Source organism: Pan troglodytes, chromosome 16 (assembly GCF_028858775.2).
Source record: "Pan troglodytes isolate AG18354 chromosome 16, NHGRI_mPanTro3-v2.0_pri, whole genome shotgun sequence".
Taxonomy (NCBI): Eukaryota; Metazoa; Chordata; class Mammalia; order Primates; family Hominidae; genus Pan; species Pan troglodytes.
Window position 1 is genome coordinate 54793320 of NC_072414.2, and position 25390 is coordinate 54818709.

The 25390-nt window shown below is 44.2% G+C and overlaps 1 protein-coding gene and 1 non-coding gene across 17 annotated transcripts in view; both read left to right on the forward strand.

Annotated features, from left to right (window-relative positions):
* TLN2 (talin 2) overlaps window positions 1–25390 on the forward strand; it is a 450464-nt gene that overhangs the window by 412267 nt on the left and 12807 nt on the right. For all 16 annotated transcript variants that reach the window (XM_024349234.3, XM_063794170.1, XM_054666988.2 and 13 more), the window contains 4 exons: window positions 2438–2623; window positions 6763–6870; window positions 16359–16464; window positions 17328–17452. In XM_024349234.3, coding sequence (XP_024205002.2) covers window positions 2438–2623; window positions 6763–6870; window positions 16359–16464; window positions 17328–17452 — 525 coding nt within the window. The remainder of the gene's footprint in view (window positions 1–2437; window positions 2624–6762; window positions 6871–16358; window positions 16465–17327; window positions 17453–25390) is intronic.
* On the forward strand, window positions 20911–20995 carry MIR190A (microRNA mir-190a). The gene has a single exon (NR_031991.1). It is a non-coding gene; the product is annotated as a microRNA mir-190a (primary transcript).

Genomic DNA, 25390 nt, shown 5'->3' on the forward strand with positions numbered 1-25390 from the left:
GGCTTCCACTGAGAAGTCTGCTGCTAAGCATATTGGAGCTCCATTGTGTGTTATTTGTTTCTTTTCTCTTGCTGCTCTTGGGATCCTTTCTTATCCTTGACCTTTGGGAGTTTGATTATTAAATTCCTTGCAGTAGTCTTCTTTGGGTTAAATCTGGTTGGTCTTCTATAACCTTCTTGTACTTGGATATTGATAGCTTTCTCTAGGTTTGGGAAGTTCTCTTTGAATAAACTTTCTACCCCATCTCTTTTTCTACCTCCTTTTTAAGGCCAATAACTCTTAAATTTGTCCTTTTGAAGCTATTTTCTAGATCCTGTAGGCATGCTTCATTGTTTTCTATTCTTTTTTGTCTCCTCTATGTTTTCAAATAGCCTGTCTTCAAGCTTACTAATTATTTCTTCTATGTGATCAGTTCTGCCATTAAAAGACTCTTATGCATTCTTCAGTATATTAATTGCCATTTTCAGCTCCAGAATATCTGCTTGATTCTTTTTAATTATTTCAATTTCTTTGCTAAATTTATCTGATAGGATTCTGATTCCCTCTTTGTGTTATCTTGAATCTGAGTTTCCTCAGCACAGCTCTTTTGAATTCTTTGTCTGAAAGGTCACATATCCCCAGGGTTAGTCCCTGGTAACTTATTTAGTTGGTTCGGTGAGGTTATGTTTTCCTGGATGCTTATAGGTGTTCATTTGTGTCTAGACATTGAAGAGTTAGGTCTTTATTATAGTCTTCACAGTCTGGGCTTGTTTGTGCCTATCTTTCTTGGGAAGGCTTTCCAGGTACTCGAAAGGACTTGGATGTTATGAGCTAAGCCATATCTGCATCGGGGGGCACACCAAGCTCAGTAACACTATAGTTTTTGCAGACTCATAAAGGTACCATCTTGATGGTCTTGGATAAGATCCAGAAGAATTATCTGGATTACCAGATAATTACTTTCTCCCAAACAAATGGACTCTGTCACTCTGTGCTGAGCCTCCTGAAGCTAGGGGTGGGGTGACACAGGTACCCCTGTGAACATAGCTTCTGACATGCATAGGCAGGCCTAATGGTGGTGATCAAAGAGACTTGAAATTTGGAGCCATCCTGGGAAACTACAGACACATGGGTTATTCTAAGTATACCAGTGTTATTTAAAATTCACCCAGAGGCCAGGCGTGGCAGCGCACGCCTGTAATTCCAGCACTTTAGGAGGCTGAGGCAGGAGGATTGCTTGAGCCCAGGAGTTTGAGCCCAGCCTGGGCAACATAGGGAAACCACATCTCTACAAAAAATTAAAAAGTTAGCCAGGTGTGGTGGCCTGAACCAGTAATCCCAGCTACTCAGGAGGCTGAGGTGGAAGACTCACTTTAGCTCAGGAGGTCAAAGTTGCTGTGAGCCGGGTTGACTGGATTTTATTCTGGCTGAATAAAATTCACCCAGATCGTGGGTTTCCATGTAGCACGTGCCATGAGGGCCTCATTAGTGTGAAGGACTCTACGTGTGGCCTTCATTCCGCTGTAGCATTCAAGGGTGAAGTGGGGATTTGGGGTCTTAGACTGCTTAATTGCAGTTGCCCATTTTCAGCAGTGATGTTTGACATTGGTTGGCATTCTATGGGATGCCAACTGAGCCCACTCTTCTGCATCAGGGAAGCCTTCCTTGCTGAAACATGGTTGCCTAGGGCTGAAGACAGGGTAGCCCCACCTAGGCTAGGGGCCCTCATGTAGGGACAGAGGCACATTCAGCACATACCCAGGGTACCAATGGCTCATGTTAGAGAGCCAGAACAGATGAGCATGAAGCAGAAATGGGATATTGACTTACCATGGTGAATTTATTTCAGCCTCTCTAAAGGGGGTGGGTGGGTGGGTTGCTAAATAACTCACAGTGTCACCATGGCGCACTCGACGTGAACACCTCTGCACAATTATGCAGTTATATTTCTAAGACAGGCTAAGAATAGAAGGAACTGATGCTTCATTTCCCCCAACCTCACATCCTCTCAGAGAGAGAGAGGTGAGTCCTGAGTGATGCGGCCAGGTCAGTCCTGCCCTGAAACCAGCACTGGGACTGAGAGTTTATGGAAACTGCCAAAGCACCAGCAGGGATGGGGGAAGAGAACTATGAAGCCATACAACAACCTTTCACAGGATGGGTAGTGTGTAAATATTGGGTGTCAGTTTCTGCAGACCAACAGGTTAACACTCTAGATACGTCTCCCTCACCATATTGTTCCCGTGAATGTTTAGTGTAGGTGCAAGAGGTTTGTCCATGAGAATCTTGAAAACAAGAACCATATTACTGTACTCAAATTTCTAATTTCGCCATGTGACAGTTCCTTCCAGTTACTGGCTCAGTTTTCAGACACAAGCTACAGCCTGGTTGGAGAAGAATACATTATTTTTTTCGTTTCCTTTTTGATTTTTTTAACCTCTCTGTTTCTGACTTCCAGGTGTTCCAGTCAAAAGACGTACCTGAAAAGACATCATCACCTGAAGAATCCATAAGGATGACGAAAGGCATCACCATGGCAACAGCCAAAGCCGTGGCAGCTGGGAACTCATGTAGACAGGAGGACGTGATTGCTACTGCCAACCTGAGCCGGAAGGCCGTGTCAGATATGTTGACGGCTTGCAAGGTAAAGAGCTTGGCATGGTTTTGGATGGACAGATGATTCTCTGTCGTGACTGGGTTGCTTGGTGTAGTCTGAAAAAGGGGAGGGGCTCAGAACCTTAAACTTTGTAATAAAAATGCACACAGGGCCAGGGGTAGTGGCTCATGCCTGAAATCCCAACACTCTGGGAGCTGAGACAGGAGGATCGCTTGAGACCAGGAATTTGAGACCAGCCTGGGCAACATAGTGAGACCTCATCTCTTAAAAAAAATTTTTTTTAAGTAACCAAGTGTGGTGGTGTGTACCTGTGGTCCCAGCTACTCAGAAGAGTAGCTATGGCAGGAGGATCACTTGAGCCCAGGAGTTCAAGGCTGCAGTGAGCTATGATTATGCTGCACTCCAGCTTAGGTGACAGAGCAAAACCCTGTCCTTTAAAAAAAAAAAATGCACGCTGAATATGGCATAGGCACCAGCCTGTGGGAAATGACTCTCCAAGGCAGTTTTGTGTTTGAGAGGGGACGGAGTCAGCCTTGCTGGCCCTAATCCTCCCCCTTCTTTCTAGTTCTTCCTAAATAGGCAGGAAGCCTTCTTGCAGAGTGTGGTGGAGGCCTCTCCGAGGGTGGTGGATAGGGATTGCAGCACTTGGTTCCAGCTCCTCCAAATGGAAAATGTTTGCTCTTCCGCTGGACCCTTTCTTACCCCCATAGGTGAGCCATTGTGCACTAGGAGAGGTGTTGCCATCCCTGGTGAGGAAGTGAGTTGGAGGAATATAGCAGAACTTGGGGAGCTACTTTTCACAGTCTGTGCTAGACATCTTGGAAAAATTCCTCTGCTCCTTAGGTAGATAGTTGGAGCAACTGCCCTGAGCCTGTGCTTGGTGAGGGAGCTGTGGAGACCCAGGGCCTGGAACCTTTATTTTTGTTCTATTAGGAAAGTGAACTATAAGAGCCCCCACCCCAGGCCTTCCCCCTTCTAGGGACAGCCTTGCCCCCAGGGACTCTGGCTTCTGCTCAGCAATCAATTGATGATCCGCTGCCCTGGTGAGTGAGGGCAGAATTGAAGACCAGCTCCTACAGCGTGGGGTCTCAGGGAACAGAGCCATTCTTTGTGGTAAAGTGAGTTCTGCTGGAGTTGCTGCTGCAAGATCCAACTCTTATGGCTTCTTGGTGGCTCCTCAGAAGGAGAGGGAGGTAAGGGAGGGGGTGATGATGGAATTTGTGTGCAAGGGCCTGGCCCTGGGAGACAGTACCACATTTATGGGACCCCTGGGTGTGATGAAGGGTGGAGAGAAGAGGGTGGGTTGGAAAAGACAGGGCTGGAAAGATTCTGCTTTCACACAGGACCCAGGGCTTGCTAGGTGAGGGAGTTAGGACTCTCCCTCCTGAGGCTGCAAGTACTGGCCACTTTGATATGCTCAGTGGAGTCCACCTACCATAAGAGATAACTGCCAAAGGGGTTACATCCTCAATCAGAGAGTAAAGGCCTGCATGCATCGTGGTGTACACACACGGCATCTCAAAATTTTAGAAGAGCTGTCATATATATTCTCTCATTTGATCCCATATGAGAAAGGCGAGAGTAATTATTCTGTTTGTTACATGATGAAATGGGCTCAGAGAGAGAAGTGGCATGACCAAGGTCACGCAGCTATTTACTGTCAGAACCAGAACTGAAATTAGCTCTCCTGATTCCTCAGCCAGTCTGTTTCTGCTACTCAGGGCCTCCCAGATGTAATGTTCAAGGTCGCTATGGTTGATGCGTGACAGACGCTTTTGTCCCCAAGCTACAGACGTGAACAGGGGAAACTGAAGAGAAGAGAAACCATGATTAAATGGTCTTTTTAAAGGGAATGCAGCTCAGATTTTTAAGTCTCTTCTAACGTGTGCTCCCCTGTTTTCAGGGGAGGAGCTCAGGTAGAACAGTGTGGGTGCTATTTGCCCATCCTCAGCCCCTCTCTGTCATCTCGACCCTGGGACGCGTTATCTGGGCTTTGCAGGACAAGATAGCAGCCAGAGCTCTGAAGCCTGAATGTCAGCTTCACACACCAAAATCAGACTTGACAGGAGTCACTGCTGAGCCCTGATGCTCCTGTTAGGATAGGAGTGACTTAGCGAACTCACTAACATTTCTATTTCCCTTGATCTCCTGTATCCCTCACCCCTTTGCAAATGGAAATGAGGCCTCTGGCCGAAAGGGAGCGCAAGCAATAATGCATAGACAGGAAACCTGGGGTGCTGAGTGGTGGTCAAGATGGAAGCCTTAAATGCCAAGCAGAAGGGCCGAGTCGCCCTAGTCCAGCTCTGCCTTTTCCCTGGTTACCCTACTCAGCCCACACACGGAGGGGCAGAAAATTACATACTGGCTCATCTTAGAATGGAAGGATTACTGCAGTTCCTTAGGCAGAGAGAAAGACTTACCTAAACCCTAAGTTAATTCTCATGCATATTTCTTTCTAGTCTTACTTTCATTTGCACATCTGTATATTAGATGTAATTTTATGTCTACTATTATAATTAATGTTATAAAGCTATTTCTGTGTTGCTATATTGCTGACTTTTTAATGACTACAAAATACCCTTAATGAATATTATCTTCCCACTGTTGACAGATATTTACGCTGTCTGCATTTTTTAAAAATCATGAACTTTACTGCAGTAAACATCTTTGGGCATATCTGTTTTTATCTGTGCTTTGGATTATTTCCTTAGGCAAGATTCCTAGAAATAGAATTAGTGGGTCCAATAGTATAAGAGTTTAATTAGTGCCACATTGTTCTCCCAAAGGGTTCTACCCGGTTACAGAGCCCCCAGCAGTGCACGCAAGCACCTCAGCTCCACCTCTCCCACTCCCTACACACGGGCTTGCACATAACCTGCTGGAAGTGACTCTGAGTAGCATCCGGGCCTGTGTCTTCCCGCAGTGGTGTCTCATCAAACAGACGTGGGGCCTTGTGCCTCACCGTTCGAGGCACAGGGGTATGAGGATGAACAACAAGTGATGGTGGGTGGCTGGGAGCATGGCTTTTGGTTCCTGCCTCTGAGCCCATTAGTCCTCAGATGAGGAAAAGCTGGCTCATACATGACATGCTGGCCATGAGAATTAGCCCCACTCTGTCCAGGGACTGGGGGTAAGTCAAGTGGGGAGCCCAAGGTATTCCCATCAGCACTCACATTCCTAGGAAGAGGGGCTTGAGTGGATAAAACATGGATCCTGGTCTTTGCCCTCAGCTTTTACCTTTTATCCCAATGTGTGATTTGTGTTTGTCCTGATTAGCAGTATATTTGTAGTTTTATGTATTTCTGCAAGCCCCTCAGTTTCTTTCCAGAGGGAAGCTGTAGAAGGAAGGGGTAGGGTTGCTAGTTTTAAAAAATAAAAAATAGGATGTCCCATACTTGCTAAAAATTTTTTTTCACTGATTATCTGAAATTCAGATTTAACTGGGTGCATTTTATCTGGTGACTCTGTGAATGGGTATCCCTTCAGAAATGATGTAATCATGAATGACTCAAGTTAGCAGGTCGTAAGTACAAGAAAAAAGCTCAAGATGCTGTGTTAAGCATGTGTGCTGGTTTGTGTATCTCGACTTTTGTATAATATGAGATGAGTTATGGTGCCTCTAGGGTACTGGGGAGCTTGCTGTCTGAAGTTTCCCAGGAGCTAGAGGGCCCTGGTCACAGAGACCTCACTGACTGCAGCATGGTCAGGCCCAGGGGTGAGAGCCTGGGCTTAATTAGCCTGTGAGCAGAGAGGGGCTTTCAGGACCCCTTAAGCTGCTAAAGAGAGGCAAAGCTGACCCTAGGTCAGTACGTCTCCAGCTGTAAGCGCTGATCATGAATCTTGCCTGGATGTTTTTGTGCATGTGGAATTTTTTGCATTTCAAAAAAATGTGGGGTGGGAAAAGGAGGAACAAAGATCCAGATTGAGCTGTTTCTATCGTTTGGCCCTAGGGCACTAACAAAGTCTGCACACAGACTGCATCAGAGGGCCTGCTGTGGGCAGGTGGGAGGTGGCAGGAGGACGTAGAGGAGAGATACCTCTTCTGTCCAGGGAGTCAGGGCAGTTTCTTGAGGTCACCAGGGTTAAGGTCTCCTGCCTCTGAGTCTGGGACTGCCCAATGCTGGCTTTTCCCATGTTAAGATTTCAGCATTCCTTTCTCTCTCCAGCAAGCATCCTTCCACCCCGATGTCAGTGACGAGGTGAGAACCAGAGCCTTGCGTTTCGGGACAGAGTGCACCCTCGGCTACTTGGACCTCCTGGAGCACGTCTTGGTGGTAAGAAAGCGCATGAGTCAGGGCTGGGGAGTAGCTGTGTCCCTCTAGCTGTCCTGGCTGATTCACACTATGCTTTCCTTGGGAAGACCTCTCTCAGAGCCCTGTCCATTGCCACTGTGAGGCTGGGACTGGATTGAACTGGAATCTCCCCTGATGCACTGATCCGGCACACTGAGCTAAAAGTGCGGTCTGGACGAAGTTGCAGTTAGAATTCAGGAAAGCCCAGTTCTCTCATGCACCTAAAAGGCAGGAATAGCATGTAAAAGGAGGAGGGAGCAGAGTGAAGGACAAAGTGGGCGGGCGGCCAGTGCCAACCTGAAAAAGTATCAGGAGGTCTTGTTAGGAAACCCCCAGTACATCCTGCAAGGACATGGAAGGCTTCTGACAGAGCCATGCCAGCCTCCGTGGCAAGTGAGGGAGGCTGCCAGTGCTGCAAGTGACCCACCAGCCCTTCACAACTTCCATCCTCGAATGAATGGCTTAGATCCCATCGAGAATGACTCCCCCAGCCTAGTGTGCCTAGTGTGGAGCTGGGCTAGGAAGGCATAAGCAGAAGACACCAGGCAGGGGTGTAGATGGTCATGGCTGGTGGGCTGCCCGTGTGGGAGCCTCAGTTTGTGCAGTTCCTAAGGAGGCTTGACTCGCTACAAACCCTAAGGACCAAACCACGGAGCACCAAGAAGTAGGTACAGTGTGTATCTGTCTCTGCTGAGTTCAGGAGCCATGTTTAGAACCATGTAGGGTCTAGGGCAGGCCTCCATAGTCAGAGACACCCCCAGAAGAGCGTTGATGATGTCTCTCCTCCATCACTGCCCTTGCTCTTACCAAACCTAACAAAAGAGATCCAACAGGCCACCTTTAGATACATAATTCACATATCTAGAGGAGGAGTGCCAAGCCCTTCATTTGCTGGGCATTCTCAAGTCTTCTCATTCTGTCCTTGTGCAGCCATGAGGCTTATGGCCAACAGATTGATCTGAGACCCAGAAAGCTTGTCCCTTGGTTGAAGTCACCCATCTGTTCAGCAACAGAGCTGCATCCAAATCTCAATTCTTACTATTCCCAGCTCTGGGAATTTCACTGCCTCCTTCTTAGAAATAAATTATCTTCTGATGCTAAACATTTTAGGTCATTTAAGGGATCATTATTTTTATTCTTTATCCAGGTAACTGTGGTCAATTCTGAAGTGCATTTTTTGGGAAAGTAGCCAGTCTGGGGTCACTAACATTGAGCTCCCAAAGTCTGAACCCTTGTAAATAGAGATCAGTGTATCATATGTAGGCCAAGGAAAGACATCTTAGCCAGTCAGCATTCACAGGCAAGAGCCTCTAGCTAGACAGGTTGGGAAATAGTTAAAGTGTTCAGTCTGTAAGTGTGCCTAGCAGGAAATGGAGGTTAAAGACAGTAACACCAGCAAGGCTTTCCAAAGACCTCTTTTTCATTATGGAACAGTATATTCTGAGTCATATAGAACCTTGTTATAACTAAAAATTGGACAATAGGGTACAATCAGTAGATTTAGAAGCCTCAAGTTCAAATCCTGGTTCTGCCACATAAGTAGCTACATGGCCACTGTGTTGTCTGGGGTGCAGTTTCCTCAGACGTTAAACAGGCAGTTTATTAAGGATGAAATGAGCATGTCTGGAAACCTAGGGCTTTGTGGCCAAGCTAACATTTGCTGAATGCCTTATTAAAATCTGCCGAGTGCGGTGGCTCATGCCTGAATCCCAGCACTTTGGGAGGCTGAGGCTGGTAGATCACTTGAGGTCAGCAGTTCAAGACTAGCCTGGCCAACACTGTGAAACCCCATCTCTATTAAAAATACAAAAATTAGCCAGGCATGGTGGTGGGTGCCTGTAATCCCAGCTACTCAGGAGGCTGAGGCAGGAGAATTGCTTGAACCCAGGAGGTGGAGGTTGCAGTGAGTCAAGATCACACCACTGCACTCCAGCTTGAGTGACAAAGCAAGACTCCATCTCAATAAATAAATAAATAAATAAATAAATAAATAAATAAATAAATAAAATCTGCCACTGGGAAGGTGCCATTTCTGGCTGGTGGGTGGTACTTGCTAACGGTAGGCTTGCAGCAGCAGTGCCCTCTGCCTCCTAAATGGGAGCTCTCCCCCTATGCTCCATTTCTCCTTATTTTTTCTCTCTCGTGCTTTTGCTGTTGTCTTGTTCATTTTGGGGGAAGGGAGGAGATACAGGGATCCTCGTATTTCCATTTCACTTCTCCCCAGTTCCATTTCTTAGTTGAACCATATTTTCTCCAGCACCTGTGCAGCATTGATAATGTACGTGACATCTATGGGTCCAGGCCCTGCACACATGGGCCTCAGGTTGGCAATCTGTACCTTTGCCCTTGGTGAGTCATTTAACAAGAATGTCACTGTGTGGGGTCTGCCTCCAGCTTTATGTCTGACACATACAAAGGCCTGGATGGAAATGGAGTGAAGGTCTCCCCTTTCACTCTCCAGCAAAAATGCAGCTTATTTAGGGGAGAGGAATTCTTTCTTCGTAAGGAAGGGCAGGTGCCAGCACTTGTCTTAGGGAGAAGTGTCTCTCAGGGGAAAGGAAAATGGAGCTGTAACAGGGTCACTTCCCTGACTGCATGCCGACTCTAAACCCTATCCCAGTATCCGGGAATGAGGTGTTGGATCTGCTCAAGTGTTTCCTTTCTTGTCACTTCCCCTCTCCATGCCCACCTCGTTTGGGTGAGCAAAATAAGACAAGGCTGTCTTGTGTGTATGGTGTGCCTCTGTCCGAGGGGCGGGCAGATGGCTGGCCTCCGCCTGAGGGGAGGCCAAGAGGTCCAGGAGCTCTAGGAACATTATAGAAGGTCTAGGAACTTTCCCAGGCCACACATTCAGAGACTCCTGCCTAGTGGCCACCCAGTCGCTATGTCAACATCAGCCCTGATGGTAAGCGGCAGCTTTTTCTGTAACAGGAGGAAGGGCACTTACTGCCGGGAGACCCACCATCACAGGTCATTCAGGAGGTTTCATCTCATGGAGGCTGGAGATCGGAAGGAGGGAGAGTGACCACTACTTTCTTTGCCAGGGCCTAGGCAAGAACAGATTGCACTTTGTGGCCAGACGTGCTTCTCTGGTGACCATTGACATTTTAGTTGATTGATTTTCTGTTATGGATTCTTCCTTGTATTTTTTGTAGAATCAGGACTCTTAAATCTTGTGTGTTACAAACTTGCATGGTTGATATATCTGTTAAAAGCCTGCCAGCTGAGTTTCTTGTCCTCATTGTATACAATTATTGTCATTGTAGTTTGTAACTATGGTAGAAATATCAGTGTCCTAGTTCTCTAAGGCCATTCAGAGGTTTAGGGTAGTTGGTACTAAAATGAAATCACTAATAGGAAGAAAAGCTAAATGATAGTAAAACTATTCCTATAAAAGAAACAGAATCCATCTCATCTTTTGTGATAAGGATTTTTCCCCCTTGAGACTGAAAAGATCCAAATATATTTTAAAGATAAAATTGTCAAAAGTTAGCAACTAAGTATGAGAAGCAATGAAAAGCAAGATTAAAAGTTACCTCCAAAGTTCTCCAGCTCCAAGATTAGGATCATGGTAATGCTATTGACAGGGCAAGGCAGAAGAAAGGGAGATTTTATAGATAAATCTATAAAATTTACAATGTGCCTAAGTTTAATTAGGCACACTGTACATTTGATACATTCTCTAGATGTAAAGATGGAGGAGATATAGTTCTAGTGCTGGCAGTTGAAGGCTTTTATTCATGCATATGGGCTTTTTTTTTTTTTTGGAGACAGAGTTTTGCCCTCGTTGCCTGGGCTGGAGTGCAATGGCATGATCTTGGCTCACTGTAACCTCCACCTCCCGGGTTCAAATGATTCTCCTGCCTCAGCCTCCCAAGTAGCTGGGATTACAGGCACGAGCTACCAGGCCTAGCTAATTTTGTCTTTTTTGTAGAGATGGGGTTTCACCATGTTGGCCAGGCTGGTCCCCTAACCTCAGGTGATCTGCCCACCTTGGCCTCCCAAAGTGCTGGGATTATAGGCATGAGCCACCAGGCCTGGCCAATATGGGGTTTTATTAAGAGCATACAGTATAGACATAAAAGAATAGAGTCAAGGCTAGATCTTGAGAAAACCTGAACCAGTAGAAGACAGGAAAAAAACTGGAGAAATAATGGAAAAAAGGGGACTTCAGAAATATTCGCCTTAAGAAGGGGAATACAAGAAAAAGACTTATCATTTGGGCTTTATGGTTGATTCATTAAGCCATTGTTTATTTTATTGACTTCCTTCTATAGACCACACAAAAGAAATATAAGCTAAGCACATAATGGCCCTTGCCTTCAAGTAGCTCCTAATCCATTTATAATCTAGTTAGTCTCCCTCAGTGGTCTTGGTTGTTGTTTATAGAATGTTAAAGAGTGAAACAATCAAAGATAAAACTATCAAAAAAAAAAAAAAGAATTTTCCCCCTTGAGGGTGACAAGTGCTGATGGCTCTGACATCCAAGGATGTGAATGAAATAGCATTATGTATTTATTTATTTATTTGTTCATGTTCATATATTTTTTTCCTTAAAAAGCAAGACAGTCTTTGAAGAGTATTTTCTATTAAAAATATAGGCGGAACACAAGCCTCTGTTTCTAGGGAATTATCATAAACATATAAAAAATACAAGTTCCTGGTGAAAAATTATAGAAACCCCCACAACAGTATTCGGTCACCTAAATTGTGGTGACATTGGTCATTGTCTTAGGTCTGCTGCCAAAAATAAATTCACGTTCACACAGTTAGCTTTAACTCCTAGAAATCTGGGTTAAAATAAGGATAAGAAAGAGGAGTATTGTTTCACACTGAGAGTCCTGCAAGCCACGAGACTGACAGGCCAGTGCTGTATGAAGGTCCAACAAGAAATGAGGAAAATGAGAATGCCCAAGCCTGGGAAGTAGTGTTCATTTTCAGAGGGGATTCTAATGACAATCAGAAAATGAAAGCCAAATTGCTAATCTAGAGAAGACATCAGAATTTTGTTGAAATTCTTTTTAGGGTAGAAGAAAAGAATATCTACTAAAATTTGATTAGTTATTTGCAGGTGATAGATTTAAAAAGCAATTAAAAACTGGAGATTTTGATTCTCTCTGTCTGTCTCTCTCACACACACACACACACACTCACTCGCTCTGCCCTTCACTCTGTTCTTTGGTCTCTGCAGAAAGACTCTGTATGATCATATGACCGTGGCCTCTCCATTCTGAAAAAGAGTTGACTTAAACCAGACTGTACCTGTAGATCTTAGGGTAGTCTTCCTGAAATGCTTGAAAAATTGATCCCATTTTTAACAATTCAAGGAGAATCAGTGGAGATTCCTGAGAGCTGAAGAAAGGTCAGATAATTGTTCATTTTTTACAAAAAGGGAAAGAGAAAATTCCAGAAATCAAGGTTTAGAGAAAGTGTCCAGCAATCTGCAGAAATAAGTTGAGGTCATTTTCAGGTGGTACATGGAGAATCGGGGATCCTCTTCAGTGAGCTGCTTTTCTTAAATCTCGGCACATAAAAATATGCATGAGTTTATGGTGTCTTAGCCTTGTTCTGTTAAAATATCTAGAGCCAAGGATTCTTAGGCTTTTTTGGCTGGTTTGTATATTTTAGTTTTTCTTTGGAAAATGCTTAAATAAATACAGAAACTAATAGCAGCATCCATGTACCCATCATCTATGATTGACTAATTTTGTTAACAGTTTATCCTATTTGCTTCAGATGCTTATATTTTAAACAAACATACCAATAATAATACATTTTGTATCTGTTCCCACTCCTATTCTCTCTTTGCCTGTGTTACAGATGCCAATGACTATCATGATTTCAGCATTCTTCATCTTTTGTGGGTCATGGGCCCCTTTGAGCTAAAAGCCCGGGGTCATTTCTTGCCTTCTGCAACTGTCATCAAAGAAACATCAGCACAGACACCCAGGTTGATCCCCAAACTGTTAAGAGGAGTCACAGACCCACAAAACCTAGTTAGAACCTTTTGGTATTTAGAGACTCCAAATGGAGAACCCCCGCCTGGGGAATCCTTTAGAGAATTCAGTTAACTCTCAACAAACATAGGATCTAATTTAGACAGAGCCATCTCCCCACTGCCCCGAGAGCTGCTTTATGATGCTTTAGAGATGTCCATTTGAATGATGGTGGCCTCCTGCGTTTGCTGTTTGCTCGTTTATCATAGAGGATTTGTATTGCAGGACAAAAAAGCCGCTACTTTGCCTCTGCAACTATCACAGTTCAATATTTCTGCAAAACCAGTTTGAGATCTTTGGCAGGGCTAAAATTATCCTCGCTTCCACTGGCAGAGCTTTAATTTGGATCTGTCTGTTGTCTGCTATCAGAAATCATGTTGACTTAATGGCAGAATAAAAATAGAACTCCTCTTCTCCTCCGTTATCTAAAGCTCAGTTTCTTTATCAGGGCTGTTCCCTGTCTGAGGGCTGTCATGGTGTACACTTCTCACCGAAGGCCGTCCTTTTAGAGACAGAAGTCTTTCATCATTCCACTCTGTGGGAATGTTGGTAGAAGTTCTTCCCTTGTCTTGAGCTTAGGGGAAAATCATTCAGTCTTTTGCCATTAATTATGAGTGTCCGCACCATACCTTTAACCCTTTGCTTATTCATGCTGTGTTGGCCACTTTAGAGAAACCATTTAACAATGCCTATGGACTGCTTAGCTACTGAGATCCTGAGCCATAACTATTAATAACTTGGTAGTCGTACAGCATATATTGTTTCAGACAAATATGGTACAAGCCTTTTGCAATTAAGTGGTGACAAATGCCACCATCTAAGTCTAGAGCAGTGGTTTACAACTATGGCCACATGAGTCACCCAGGGAACTTAAAAAATTCTTAAGCCCAGGCTACACACCAGAAGAATTTTATCAGTAGCTCTTTATATATATATATATATATATATATATATATATATATATATATATATAAATTTATATAATCTCACCACAGCTCTATAAGGGAAGACTGTTGCGGTGGCGTAATAAACTGAGGCTTAGAGAGAGGATAAGTACCTGTACACAGGTACATTGATATTGACTGCTGAACCTATGCCTAACTAAATTGCCTGCCCACTGGCTGTCTTGGAAAGTAAAAGGCATTTATCCCCTTCCTTCTACTTCTCCATGGCTCTAGTGTTCTTTTGGAACTGGTCTAGGAAGCCATCATAGTAGGACTTGTCCCAATAATGTATTGGTTTGCTTTTCACTCATTAATTCATTTGTTCATTCAAAGGTCTGTGCTGAGTTCTTAATATCTGCAGAATGATATACATATATAGGCCCTAGTGTGAGAGAGTGAGAATCACAGAGCACCTGGAATCATCATGGAACAGTAGCAAATATGAAAGAAGTATAAAAGATTATAAGAGGAGGGAAGATGAGGATAGATACATGTGAAGTAATGCTCAAAGATTATTGACTAATCCATTTGTGCGTACGCATAATGTCACCTGTACACTGCCGTGTCTAGGGCTGGTCATGGTGTAACCCATTGACTCCTCTCATCGGTTTTTTTCTAAGCTTTCTTTATAGTCATGGTGCAAAGGGGTTAGTCCTGGGCTCTAAAAACCATCTTTCCAGATTCCTGAGAAAGACTGTGCTACCTGGGCAGGGGAAAGGCGTGTGGGGCACCAAGAAGGGAATTCACATTTAATGAATGTCTATTGTGTTCCAAGCATTGTGAGAAATACTCCCCATGTGTTATTCCATTCTATCTTTTTTTTTTTTTTTTTTTTTTTTGAGATGGAGTCTCACTCTGTGGTCCAGGCTGGAGTGCAGTGGTGCAATCTTGGCTCACTGCAACCTCTGTTCAGGCAGTTCTCCTGCCTCAACCTCCTGAATAGCTGGGATTAGAGGCACCCACCACCACACCCAGCTAATTTTTATATTTTTAATAGAGACGGAGCTTCACCATGTTGCCCGGGCTGGTCTCTAACTCCTGACCTCAGATGATCCACCCGCCCGAGCCTCCCAAAGTGCTGGGATTACAAGCATGAGCCACTGTGCCCGGCCTCCGTTTGATCTTTGTGCCAGCCCTGAGACATAGGCATTATCCCAGCTTTACAGATGAGAAAACGGGTTTAAAGCCAGTAATGGATAAAGCCAGGTTTGAACACAAGTTTGTTCATTTCCAAAGCTGATGCTTTGTCCCCTACTCAGAGGCTCCAAAATTGTGCAGAGATAGACAGCAGTTATACTTCTCTCCCGACTGTCTGAACATTTCTAAATCTGAAGATCACCATTGGGAAATGTGAGAAAGAGATAACAGAAAAGAGCACTGGAAGAAGAATTTCAACATGAGGAAGGGATAGGATGGTGTGCACCAGAATTTAGATCCCTGGTGGAAGATGGGGAAGAGCTCTTATCCTGTGTCATGGTTCCTTCCATTCATGGATGAGTTTGAGAAGAAATCAGCTGGGGATGTCTTAAAGGTGTTTAGGATTCTCAGTACCTTTTTTAAAATCCATAAAAAACAGAAAGCAAAAGACAATTTTTGAAAACCTTTGAACTAATTCAAAAGAGAGGGCAAATCCTCAGGACTTCTCCCAGGAGAGCTTGCAGTCAAAACTCTGGAAATGGATTGTTTTCTCAAGAATGATCCTCCTGAGCAGTTAGTTGTTGCTCACTTAGGGATTTTGTCTCAAGGACTTGAGTGGCATGTTTCCTCTGGTCCTTTATTTTGTCACAAGTACTGATTGGCCCATAGCTTGGGGCTTCTGCCTTTACTCAGCATGTTCTTTTTTTTTTTAATTTTTATTTATTTATTTATTTATTTATTTATTTTAAAGACTGACTCAATCTCTCTGGCCAAGGCTGGAGTGCAGTGATGCAACCACTGCTCACTGCAGCCTTGACCTCCTGTGCTCAAGAGATCTTCCCACCTCAGCCTCCTGAGTAGTTGGGACTACAGGTGTGTGCCACCATGCCCAGCCAATTTTTAATTTTTTTTTTTTTATTAGAGATGAGGTCTTGCTATGTTGACCAGGCTGGTCTTGAACTCCTGGGCTCAAGCAGTCCTCCCACCTCGGCCTCCCAAAGTGCTTGGATTACAGGTGTGAGCCACTGTACCCAGCCAGAATGTTCTTACAGTTTGGTTAAATTTCAGGTGCATGTGTGTGTTTTATGTACAAATAAAGGACAAATGAAGGTCCAAATAAAAAACAAGGACTTTGTCTCCTTTATGATCTTTAGGAGCTATGTCAGGAGGGACCTTAGAGGCACCACTGGTTCCCAACCTTTTATTTCTCACATGGGGAGATTGAAACCCAGTGAGTCGTAAGGGTTTTCCACAAGGCTCTGAAGTCACTTGGGACAGAGATGCAACTTAAAACCAGGCTGCCTGACTCCACATCCAGCAAGAGGAGTGTGCTTCTTTCCTGTCCCAGTGGTTACTATCCCCCTCATGCCTCTGACTTGTTCTTCACCTGTAGATTCTTCAGAAACCAACCCCAGAACTCAAGCAGCAGCTGGCCGCTTTCTCCAAGCGAGTCGCCGGCGCTGTGACAGAGCTCATCCAGGCGGCGGAAGCCATGAAAGGTAGGCTGGATTCTCACGTCTTGGTGGAGGGCAACCCTCCCAGGCAGTGCTAATACAGCAGACTGAGCAGAGGAAAAGCACAGACGGCAACGGCCTTTAGCTGGCAGATGCAGCCAGGAATACAGTGAGGACTTTCTGCAAGCAAATGGGTTTAGAGTTAACTTGAAAAAGTAACATCCTCCCTGAAGCAAGTCTTTTCTCTAGTCTTTGTATTAAGTGCTTCTGCTTAAATGGTATCCTCCACCTAGAACTACTCACTTTCCTTGGAGTCTCCCCATTTCTTTTTTGTCTGCATTTTCATTCATCAGGTTATTTATTCTCCTTCAAATAATACTTCATGTTTTGAAAATGATGCTACCTGAAAACATTGTTTGGACACCCTTTATGTTTACATAGAAGCAATCAACCCACCTGGGAAAGGTCTTCTCACCATTTTCCTTTACTTTGAATTAAGGTGAGGGGTCAGTCCTCCTGGGTTCCAGGGAGAAGAGAATGGCAAATTCCTGTGTGACGTACAGCATAGTGTAGTGTCTCCTGAGGATGCTTACTTAGATTCATGAGCTTTAAGTTCAAAGTCAGAGCAAGGCTCAAGCCTTGGTCCGTGAGATCATTTTTGAAGCTGCTTGGTGACTGCTCTGTGGAAGGGCCATACAGGCAACTGATTTAGAAAACCGGGATTCGCACCCCCACCCCCCACCCCCATCCAGATGGCCTTTATGAGAGACGGAAGGAAGGTTCCTTAGGACAATGCGGGTCAGGCTCCTGGAGCCTTCATGCATGCAAATCCAGATAGTGTTTTTAATTAAGCCAGTGCCCTGAGGTCTGCAGCTACCAAGAATCACCTTCTTTTGGACTGATTCTAGGAACAGAGTGGGTGGATCCAGAAGACCCAACTGTCGTTGCAGAAACAGAGTTACTGGGGGCTGCAGCATCCATCGAAGCTGCTGCTAAGAAGTTAGAGCAACTGAAGCCAAGAGCAAAACCAAAAGTAAGTGTTCATTTATGGTTGGCTGTCCGATGTCAGTGGGTTCTTCCAGTGGGTGGCTGTGAAATGGAGCTAGGAGTGCTGCAGGGAGCTTGGCTCCTTCCTCATGGTCAGACTAGCAAGCAGAAAACCGGATCTACCTGCCCGGCACTGCTTTAGAGTATGGGGGTAAAAAAATGGCTGATGAGTCTTTCAAGTTAACCACCCAGAAAAATTCCTCTGAGTATCCAAAGGAAGAACTGGGGCATTTGCAGTCTTGATTTAGTTCATTATCTAAAGCAGGTGTTGGATGCTTTCTGTCCGAAGTTGCTGTTACTGGAGAGGAGATTGTTAGCCTCCAATTTTCTGGTTTCTCTTTTGCTTTTTACAAAGAAATAGCACTGCTGGGAATCAGAGGGCAATGAGAACTTCAAAAGTGCACCCATTCCAGGCTTTTTCAGTATATGCTGGAGAGGATGGGTAGTTGGTATGTTTTTTCCTTCTGTGTTTGTCATGTAGATAAATGTTTAAAACTTAAGATTATAGGTATATGTGAAGAGAAATAGCCATTTAAAGGAAAGAGATACTTTTAGATTAGGCAGGAGGAAGGACACTTTCTAAATAAAAGGATGACAAGCTAGTGCTGTCTCCAGGGGCAAAGCCCCAACCCTGTTAAGCTAATACCTCCTACCCCACCTTCCATAGCTGTCTTCAGCAGGAAAATGGTAGAACCAGAGGCGGCCTGTTTTTCTTCCTATTCAAGTAAGTCCCTGGTGGTGCATGTAACTCATCTATTTCCAAGGACCCGGATATACTAGGAAATAATATTTGGCTTTTCCCCTCAAAAAAGGGCTGGATTCCACCAATTTAGTTATACCTAAAAATTTACCTATTTTTGTAAGACCAAGGGATGGAGTCTGGGCCCTGAAACAGAGCAGACCACTCAAAAGCACTGCCTGGGCCAGTGTAGTGTATGAAATAAACACAGACTGAGTCTGTTCAGCTTGGGAACATTATTAAAACCTTCGAGTGCTTAGAACCAACCTCCTAATAGTCGCTCTGGACTTGGTAAAGGCACTTAAACGTTTTCTCATCAAGATGTAACTTAAGGATTTGGGCTTCTGATTGTGGGGTTTACCAGGGCTCTCTCTGCTGGACTCTACCTGAGAGTCTTGGGTTGCCTGATACTGTCAGAGTTTTCTTAGAAACTTAAGAGCCAGGTGTGGTTGTTGGGACAACTCCATTTTCTGGTTACGCCTTTGTTTCTGCTTTGTCAGTCAAGTTAATCGTGAATGAAAAGTGTACTTAAGAGTCAACCGTTAACTAAGATTTAGAGGTTTGGTGCATAATGTTTTTCCATTTCCTTGTCTGATTTATCACGATGGCCTTTCTTGGGGAGGGCTCTGTCCGCTAATGCCGAAGCCATGTCAGTTGACACATTCGTTCTCCTGGAGAATTAGCCTGGTGCTAATTTAACATTAACACTTCACCATATTCTAAGAGCTCCCGTTTCAATGTCTTTCCCTTTGTCCTTCCGCAGGGTCCTTCTGAGCTCTTGTCTGAGTCCTGGTTTCCCCGTGTCTGGTCGTTCACTTCACGACTCCAGATGGGAAAACAAAATTATTAAAGTTCCTACCCCATAGGATTATTGTTATAATAATTAAATAAGATAGTATAAGAACACTGCCTGACATACAGTGAGACTTGGTAGATAGTAACTATATCACCATTATTATCACCATCATCACTGAAAATATGTGTCTGGGACTTACTCCCTAGGAAATGCCTGAAATAAAAATTATTCCACTGGCCCCTGAAGAAAGAAAAACAGGAAGCTCGCATTGTTCAGTTGCCAAGCATGTGCCAGGCAGTCTTCTAGGTACTTTATGGGAGTCACTCATCTGATCCTTTGAAAAAGTCCATTAGAATCAGAAGCACCAAGAGGCGAATTACCTTGCCAGGGTCCGACCACTGTCACTCAGCTGGGAGGGCTATGTATGGCCCTGGGTGGCAGTTTCAGTCCATACCAGCCCCTGTTTGCCACCCCATTGTCAGAGAAGGCTTGTCTAGTCCCACAAAGGCCATTTGTAGTTTCTGTGTGCCCTTTGAGCTACTAATCCCACCTCTGGGAATCTCTCCCGAGGAGGAAATCCAAGAGGGGAAGAAAGTTGTGTGCCTGTGAGAGGGTTGTCCCTTGCAGCCTTGTTTGTAGTGATGAGAACTTGGATGTGGACCAAGTGTCTCCTCAAAGGAATATTATGCAGCTATGAAAAATAATGGTTGCTAGGACTGTGTAGCACGAAGAAAATGCTCATGGTATAACAGAAAGGATGCAGGATTATGTACTTATTATGATTACAACTCTAAAAACTCACAGATGAAGAAAATAAGTAGGGAATGTACAAGAATGATGATGGAATTGGGATGATGGAAGGGTCTGTGTTTTAACATTTTATAAAACAAAGGTTTAAAAAATAACAGCACCTTAAAAATTAATGACTGCTGAAGTAGGCCTGTGAGGACTCCCTACAGTACTCTAGGATCATATAGCCTTGGTGTTTACATTGAGGGTTTTTACAGGAAAGCCAAGGAGTCCTTCGGCCAAGGTCAAGGTTAACATAACTGATGATGTGAATCCTTTGTTTGAGGGTTCCTACCTGAGCTCACTCCCATCGTATTAGGAAGGGTGATGGGTACTTCTAGAATGCTTCACAATGGTCTGAAGTCTTTCTCTGCCTGATGGCCAGAGGTGGATATTATCTATGAAACTGTTTTGGAAAACCTTCAACCCAAACCATAGTTTTTGTGCCTAATAGGGCACATTGCAATAACTTTTGCATGAAATATCTTCCTTGCCTTTATAAAGGAATTTATTTCCCCAATTAAAAAACAATAACAACAATCTGCACCAAAATCAGCCAGTCTTTTGAGTTTAGTCACTTCTCTCCATTCTCTCCCAAAACCTTAAAAAAATCCTCAGGGTACTGTAAGTAAACAATTGCTTATTACATCCCTATAACCCTACCCTGGTACACACACATGCCTTCAGTATAAAATGGATGTGTCTTCCTTCTGGGGAGTATTCACACTGCTTTCAGGAAGAGTTTGGGGAGGGACAGTAATTTTGTCTAAAATGCTCTGCTCACCACCGTCTCAGGTTGCCTGTTTTTAAAGGAGAATGGCTCATGGTCTATGATGATGATTCTGGTATATTTCCACCTCAGGCTCTTAAGCATCACTTTTTGCCTGGGATCTCCCAGACATGTACCGTTGAATCTGCTGTTCACCTGGGGAGATGAGAATGTCAGTGAGCGCTGGTGCATGTGCTGACAGTATTGTTAATGGCGCCGTTTCCACATCTGCAGGCAGACTTGTGCTCCAAAGACAGTTATCGGAGTTGCTGCAAAAGTGACCACCCCCTGCAGCCGTAACCTTCAATACTGTGCCTAGTCTCGAGCTCAGTCAAACCTGGATGCCTTTTCTGCAGGCCTCTGTGTGATATGTTTGATATATTAGGTTGTTATTTAATCCAACTATATATCAAACATATTCCTACAGTGTCTTGCCCTGTCTCCGGGGGTTCCTAATAAAGTTTATAAGGCAACAGGAAAGAACACGTTAAAATCACAAGTAGATTTAGAAGATGGAGCACTCATTACAATTCATGTTATCTTCCATTTCTTCTTATAGCATTTGAGACCTGTATCAGTATTACTAGATGACTTGCTTATTATAGAAACAATAAGTGTTGATGTTTCATAAGAGCCTGGGGTATTCTGTGTGGCTTAGTTTTGTGCAGTGATGAATCCTTAAGGAATTCAATATGCTTGGTGGAAAAAACGGTTCCAACCCATGTCTGTGACACAGAATAAAGGTCAGGATTATAGCCTCAAACACATCTAGATTTATGTTTCATTTTGGTCCATTTTTATCCTGATCTTCAATTTAGAAGTTCACGTCAGGGTTTCAGCAAAAATTCAAGGAGCACAGATCAGTTTTCTATAACTTCCCTTTCCACTCACAGTAACAGAATGTATAAAGCAAATCCGCCATACCAGCTGCATGGATACTGAGTCAGTGAGCTTTGTACAAACCTTGGATATAGGACTAAATATATCTCATGAAGGTAATACAATGTTGACTGAACTCTTGAATTTCCTGTTATAGGTTAACTTGTCAGTGGAGGTTGGTAATATTTAGAATAAGCCAACAATCAGAAAGTAATATCATAGCCTAATTGACTGTGGCAGGAAGTTTGGGATTATGATATAGAAAACATTTTTTCTGGTACATAACAGCCTTCTTTGGTTGGTTTTGACCTCTTCCTTATAGAAAAGCCTGTGAAGTATGTGTGAGTTCATTCTGAGTTCTCTCAACAAAATACTTTGTGAGCACTGCTTTCTGGAAAGAGAACTACTGTTCTCAATGTTTTGGAGGAGAAAAGGTGTAAGCAAATGGTTTAAACAGGTCAGTCATGAAAGCTTCCCCTTACTGTGTCTAGAAGTTATTGCCACATTGCTTACAGGTGAATGCATAGTGACAGGGTCACCAACAGCAACATCAGAGAGGTGATGACACAGGAGAGGGTCCTGTGATGTTGGAGTCCTGGCTTCTGGAGTTACACAATGGAACCTGTCTCTGGAATCCTTCTCCATTGAGAAGCGATCTGTGTGTGTCGGCAGGTGCTCTGTCAGGCGGGTTTCAAGATGCTGCCCCAATCAATCAGTCCCTCCTTCACACAGCTAGAGAACACTGGCTTTGGTTTTGAGCCCAGTTACATTGTTTGACTGAAATGGCAAATGGCCATGGAAAAGAGACAGCAAGTTATTACGAACAAAGAAAAACATGGTTTCAAAAGGACCTGCAGACGAAGCCCACTTGTTTGAATTGATGTGATTTTCTTGTTTCTTTGGGTGACTTTGTCACTGGCCAGCATGTTCTCTGTAGTGATTAATATGGTGAAGGGAAAAAGGAACCAACTGTTCAGGAAGGAGGAGGACAAATGCAGCATTTTCTGTATGGCTGCACGTGGGCTTTGAGTGGCACTCATTGGTTCCAGACCAGGAGCACACAGGGTGTGAAAAGCAAGTATGGGGCCGGGCGTGGTGGCTCACACCTGTAATCCCAGCACTTTGGGAGGCCGAGGCGGGCGGATCATTTGAGGTCAGAAGTTCGAGACCAGCCTGACCAACAGCTGGGTTTCACCCAGTATCTACTAAAAATACAATATATATATAAATATATATATAAAATATATAAATAAATATACATTATATATTATATATAATATAAATTATATATATTATATATATAAAATAAGTCAGGCATGGTGGTGCACGCCTGTAGTCCCAGCTACTCGCGAGGCTGAGAATCGCTTGAACTTGGGAGGTGGAGGTTGCCGTGAGCCGGGATCGTGCCACTGCACTCCAGCCTGGGTGACAGAGTGAGACTCGGTCTCAAAAACATAAATAAATAAGAAAAGCAAGTATGGGAGACTCCCCTCCAGGGTAGACCAGTAGGCCCTTGTCAGATCCTTCACAGACGCAGAAAGGGGGCTTAAGATGTAGGGAGTTTATCTGATACATCTTGGGAAGAACCCTGTTATCTTTTGTCTGTGCTTTCTATATCGACATTCAAGGGCCCCTTAAACAGAAATAGTGATTCAAAGATTATTTCAGTGGCGTTGCTTTCCATTTTGAACACAAAAGTAAAGCAATGGATACTATGGGAAAACTACTCCCAAGATATTCATCATGCAGGTGCGGACCTTTTCCAGCAGACACTGCATGAACTCGTGCATATTCCTCGGATGCGGAGGGTGTGGTCCCTCCCCAGTCACAGGCACAGCCATTTGGCAGTTTCTCTGCCACCCATTTTGCCTGTTTAAGGTCTCTCTGGAGCTTTCCCTGAGACAAGGCCAGCTGTCCATGCCTGGCTCTTAGCAGTTCAGTTGTTCTGGGAGGTTTACCTTTTGTTAGAACTAATAAAGGTGGCAGTCCTGAAGCCACCCCATCCATGGGTCCTCCAGAGGAGAAGCTGATCTAACCTTTGCACAGTTTGGGGCTTTGCATACAGGCTAAGGCCTCCCTCAAGGCACCTCTCAGTTCAATACCAGAAGCAAACTAGTAGCAGCCAAACTTGCAACAACAAAAAAAAGAGAAATGTGGCTGCCTGCTCCACTCCGGCTTCCAACTGGCAGGAAAATGCCTCACTCCTGTTGTGGGAGTTCTAGACACTGGCCTCCTTTTTTCCCTCAAGGACATTTAAATTAAATGCAAAATGTTCACACTTTAAAAAATATATATCCAAGAGGATTTTTTTAAAGTTTCTGATGCACTATGACCTTATTTTTAGTAGCAGGCATTCTGCGAGACTCTGAGTAATGCAGAGCAAAGCCTGAGACCCCACTGGAAAGATGACATGGGTGGTTCTTCAGTTTGTGGAGCCAGTTGTGAGAAGGGCAACCATTGTGTTTTTAGCTCTCAACAAAGCATTCCCTCAAAGTAAGTTTTCAGGGAGGGAGGCAAGCCCTTTGGCCATCTCCTATGCATGCCTTATGCTCCTTCACCTTCAAGTTCATTGGCGGAAGGAGCTGTGGGGTTGCAGGGCATAAGAAAAGGCCAAGAAAAAGACCATGGGAGGACATTCTCTTCCCCTGCCCAACACTTGCCCAGGACCTGACAAGGACAGTGAGCAGGGGAAGTGGGTAAGGACGTTGAGGAGGAGCGGGGGCAGTGGGGGATGTTGGTAAGGATATTGAGGAGGAGGTCAAGAGAGATCAGAAGAGAAAAGGTAGTTCCTGCTTATTTTAGTCACCGCCTTCTAAGAGAAGTTTAATTTGGAACTGTCCATGTCTAGGCAAAAGGACCAGGAAGGTTGAGTTGCTCCTCAAGTGACAGAAAACTGAGTAACTGATACCTGGAGAAAGGGCAGCGAAGACTCCACAGTCACATAGTCAAAGTACAGAACAGTGACTACCACCCGGATTGTCCCACTCCTGCTTGGGTGCTGAGAGAGGAGCTGGTGCCCATCTATGCTATGCTGTTTGGTACCTGACGCTTACTGATTTGTGGGTTTTACTTATAATGAATTTAGGCTGTAATCAGAAATAGCAAGAAGAATTTTTATTGGAATTATGGATACATAACAGGGTTTAGACAGAGAAACAGATTAATTTAGCCCCAAACGTGAAAAAAACAATTTTTGATAATGAAATTGCTAATGGTTTTTGAGCATCTCCTATGAGTCAGCCATGCTTTACATATACTAATCACGTGCTTGTAATGACTCCATCAGATAGGTTAGGAGGGGAAGTAGGCTTAGAAGATGAATGAATTAGTGTGAAGACCATGTTCTCAGAATCCATGAAAGGCCAAATGCCAAAAGAAACATGAGGAAAGGCTGTCCCTTTTACCTTCTCCACTTTCCGCACCACTTCCCCTACCACCACCATTTCCTCTTCCAGGGGACATATAGCTACTGAAACTTTAAACCCATCAGAGCAACATATAGGGGTCCCAAATACTCTCCCAACTGGGAAACAGGGGAAGGGAGCCAACCCAATATATAGCCTTTCCCAAGAGGGATCTCACCAGACCACTGACTTTTTAAAGGGTGAGCAAGGAAGGTCAGCATGCAGGGAAGAGGTCAACTACAGGGTACTCAGACCTTTCTAGAAGCTACCAGAAAGCCCAGGTAGGGATAAATCTGTCTTCAGCAAGAGTTGGCCAGACAGCCCAGGAAAGACGATTGCTTAGAGCTGATGGGCACCTGGCCAAATAGCCTTTTCAAATGGAGGGGAAGGGGGAAAAGAACAGTATATCAAAGGAGAAGTTAATTCAGCATGCAGCGGCAGCAACAAACACCTTCATTAGGCAGAGTAGAAGCTTAGTTTGTACATCTGTTCACTCTTTTTCCCAGTGCTGTCTTGTTACATAAGAGTGCCTCTTGGTAAAATGCCAC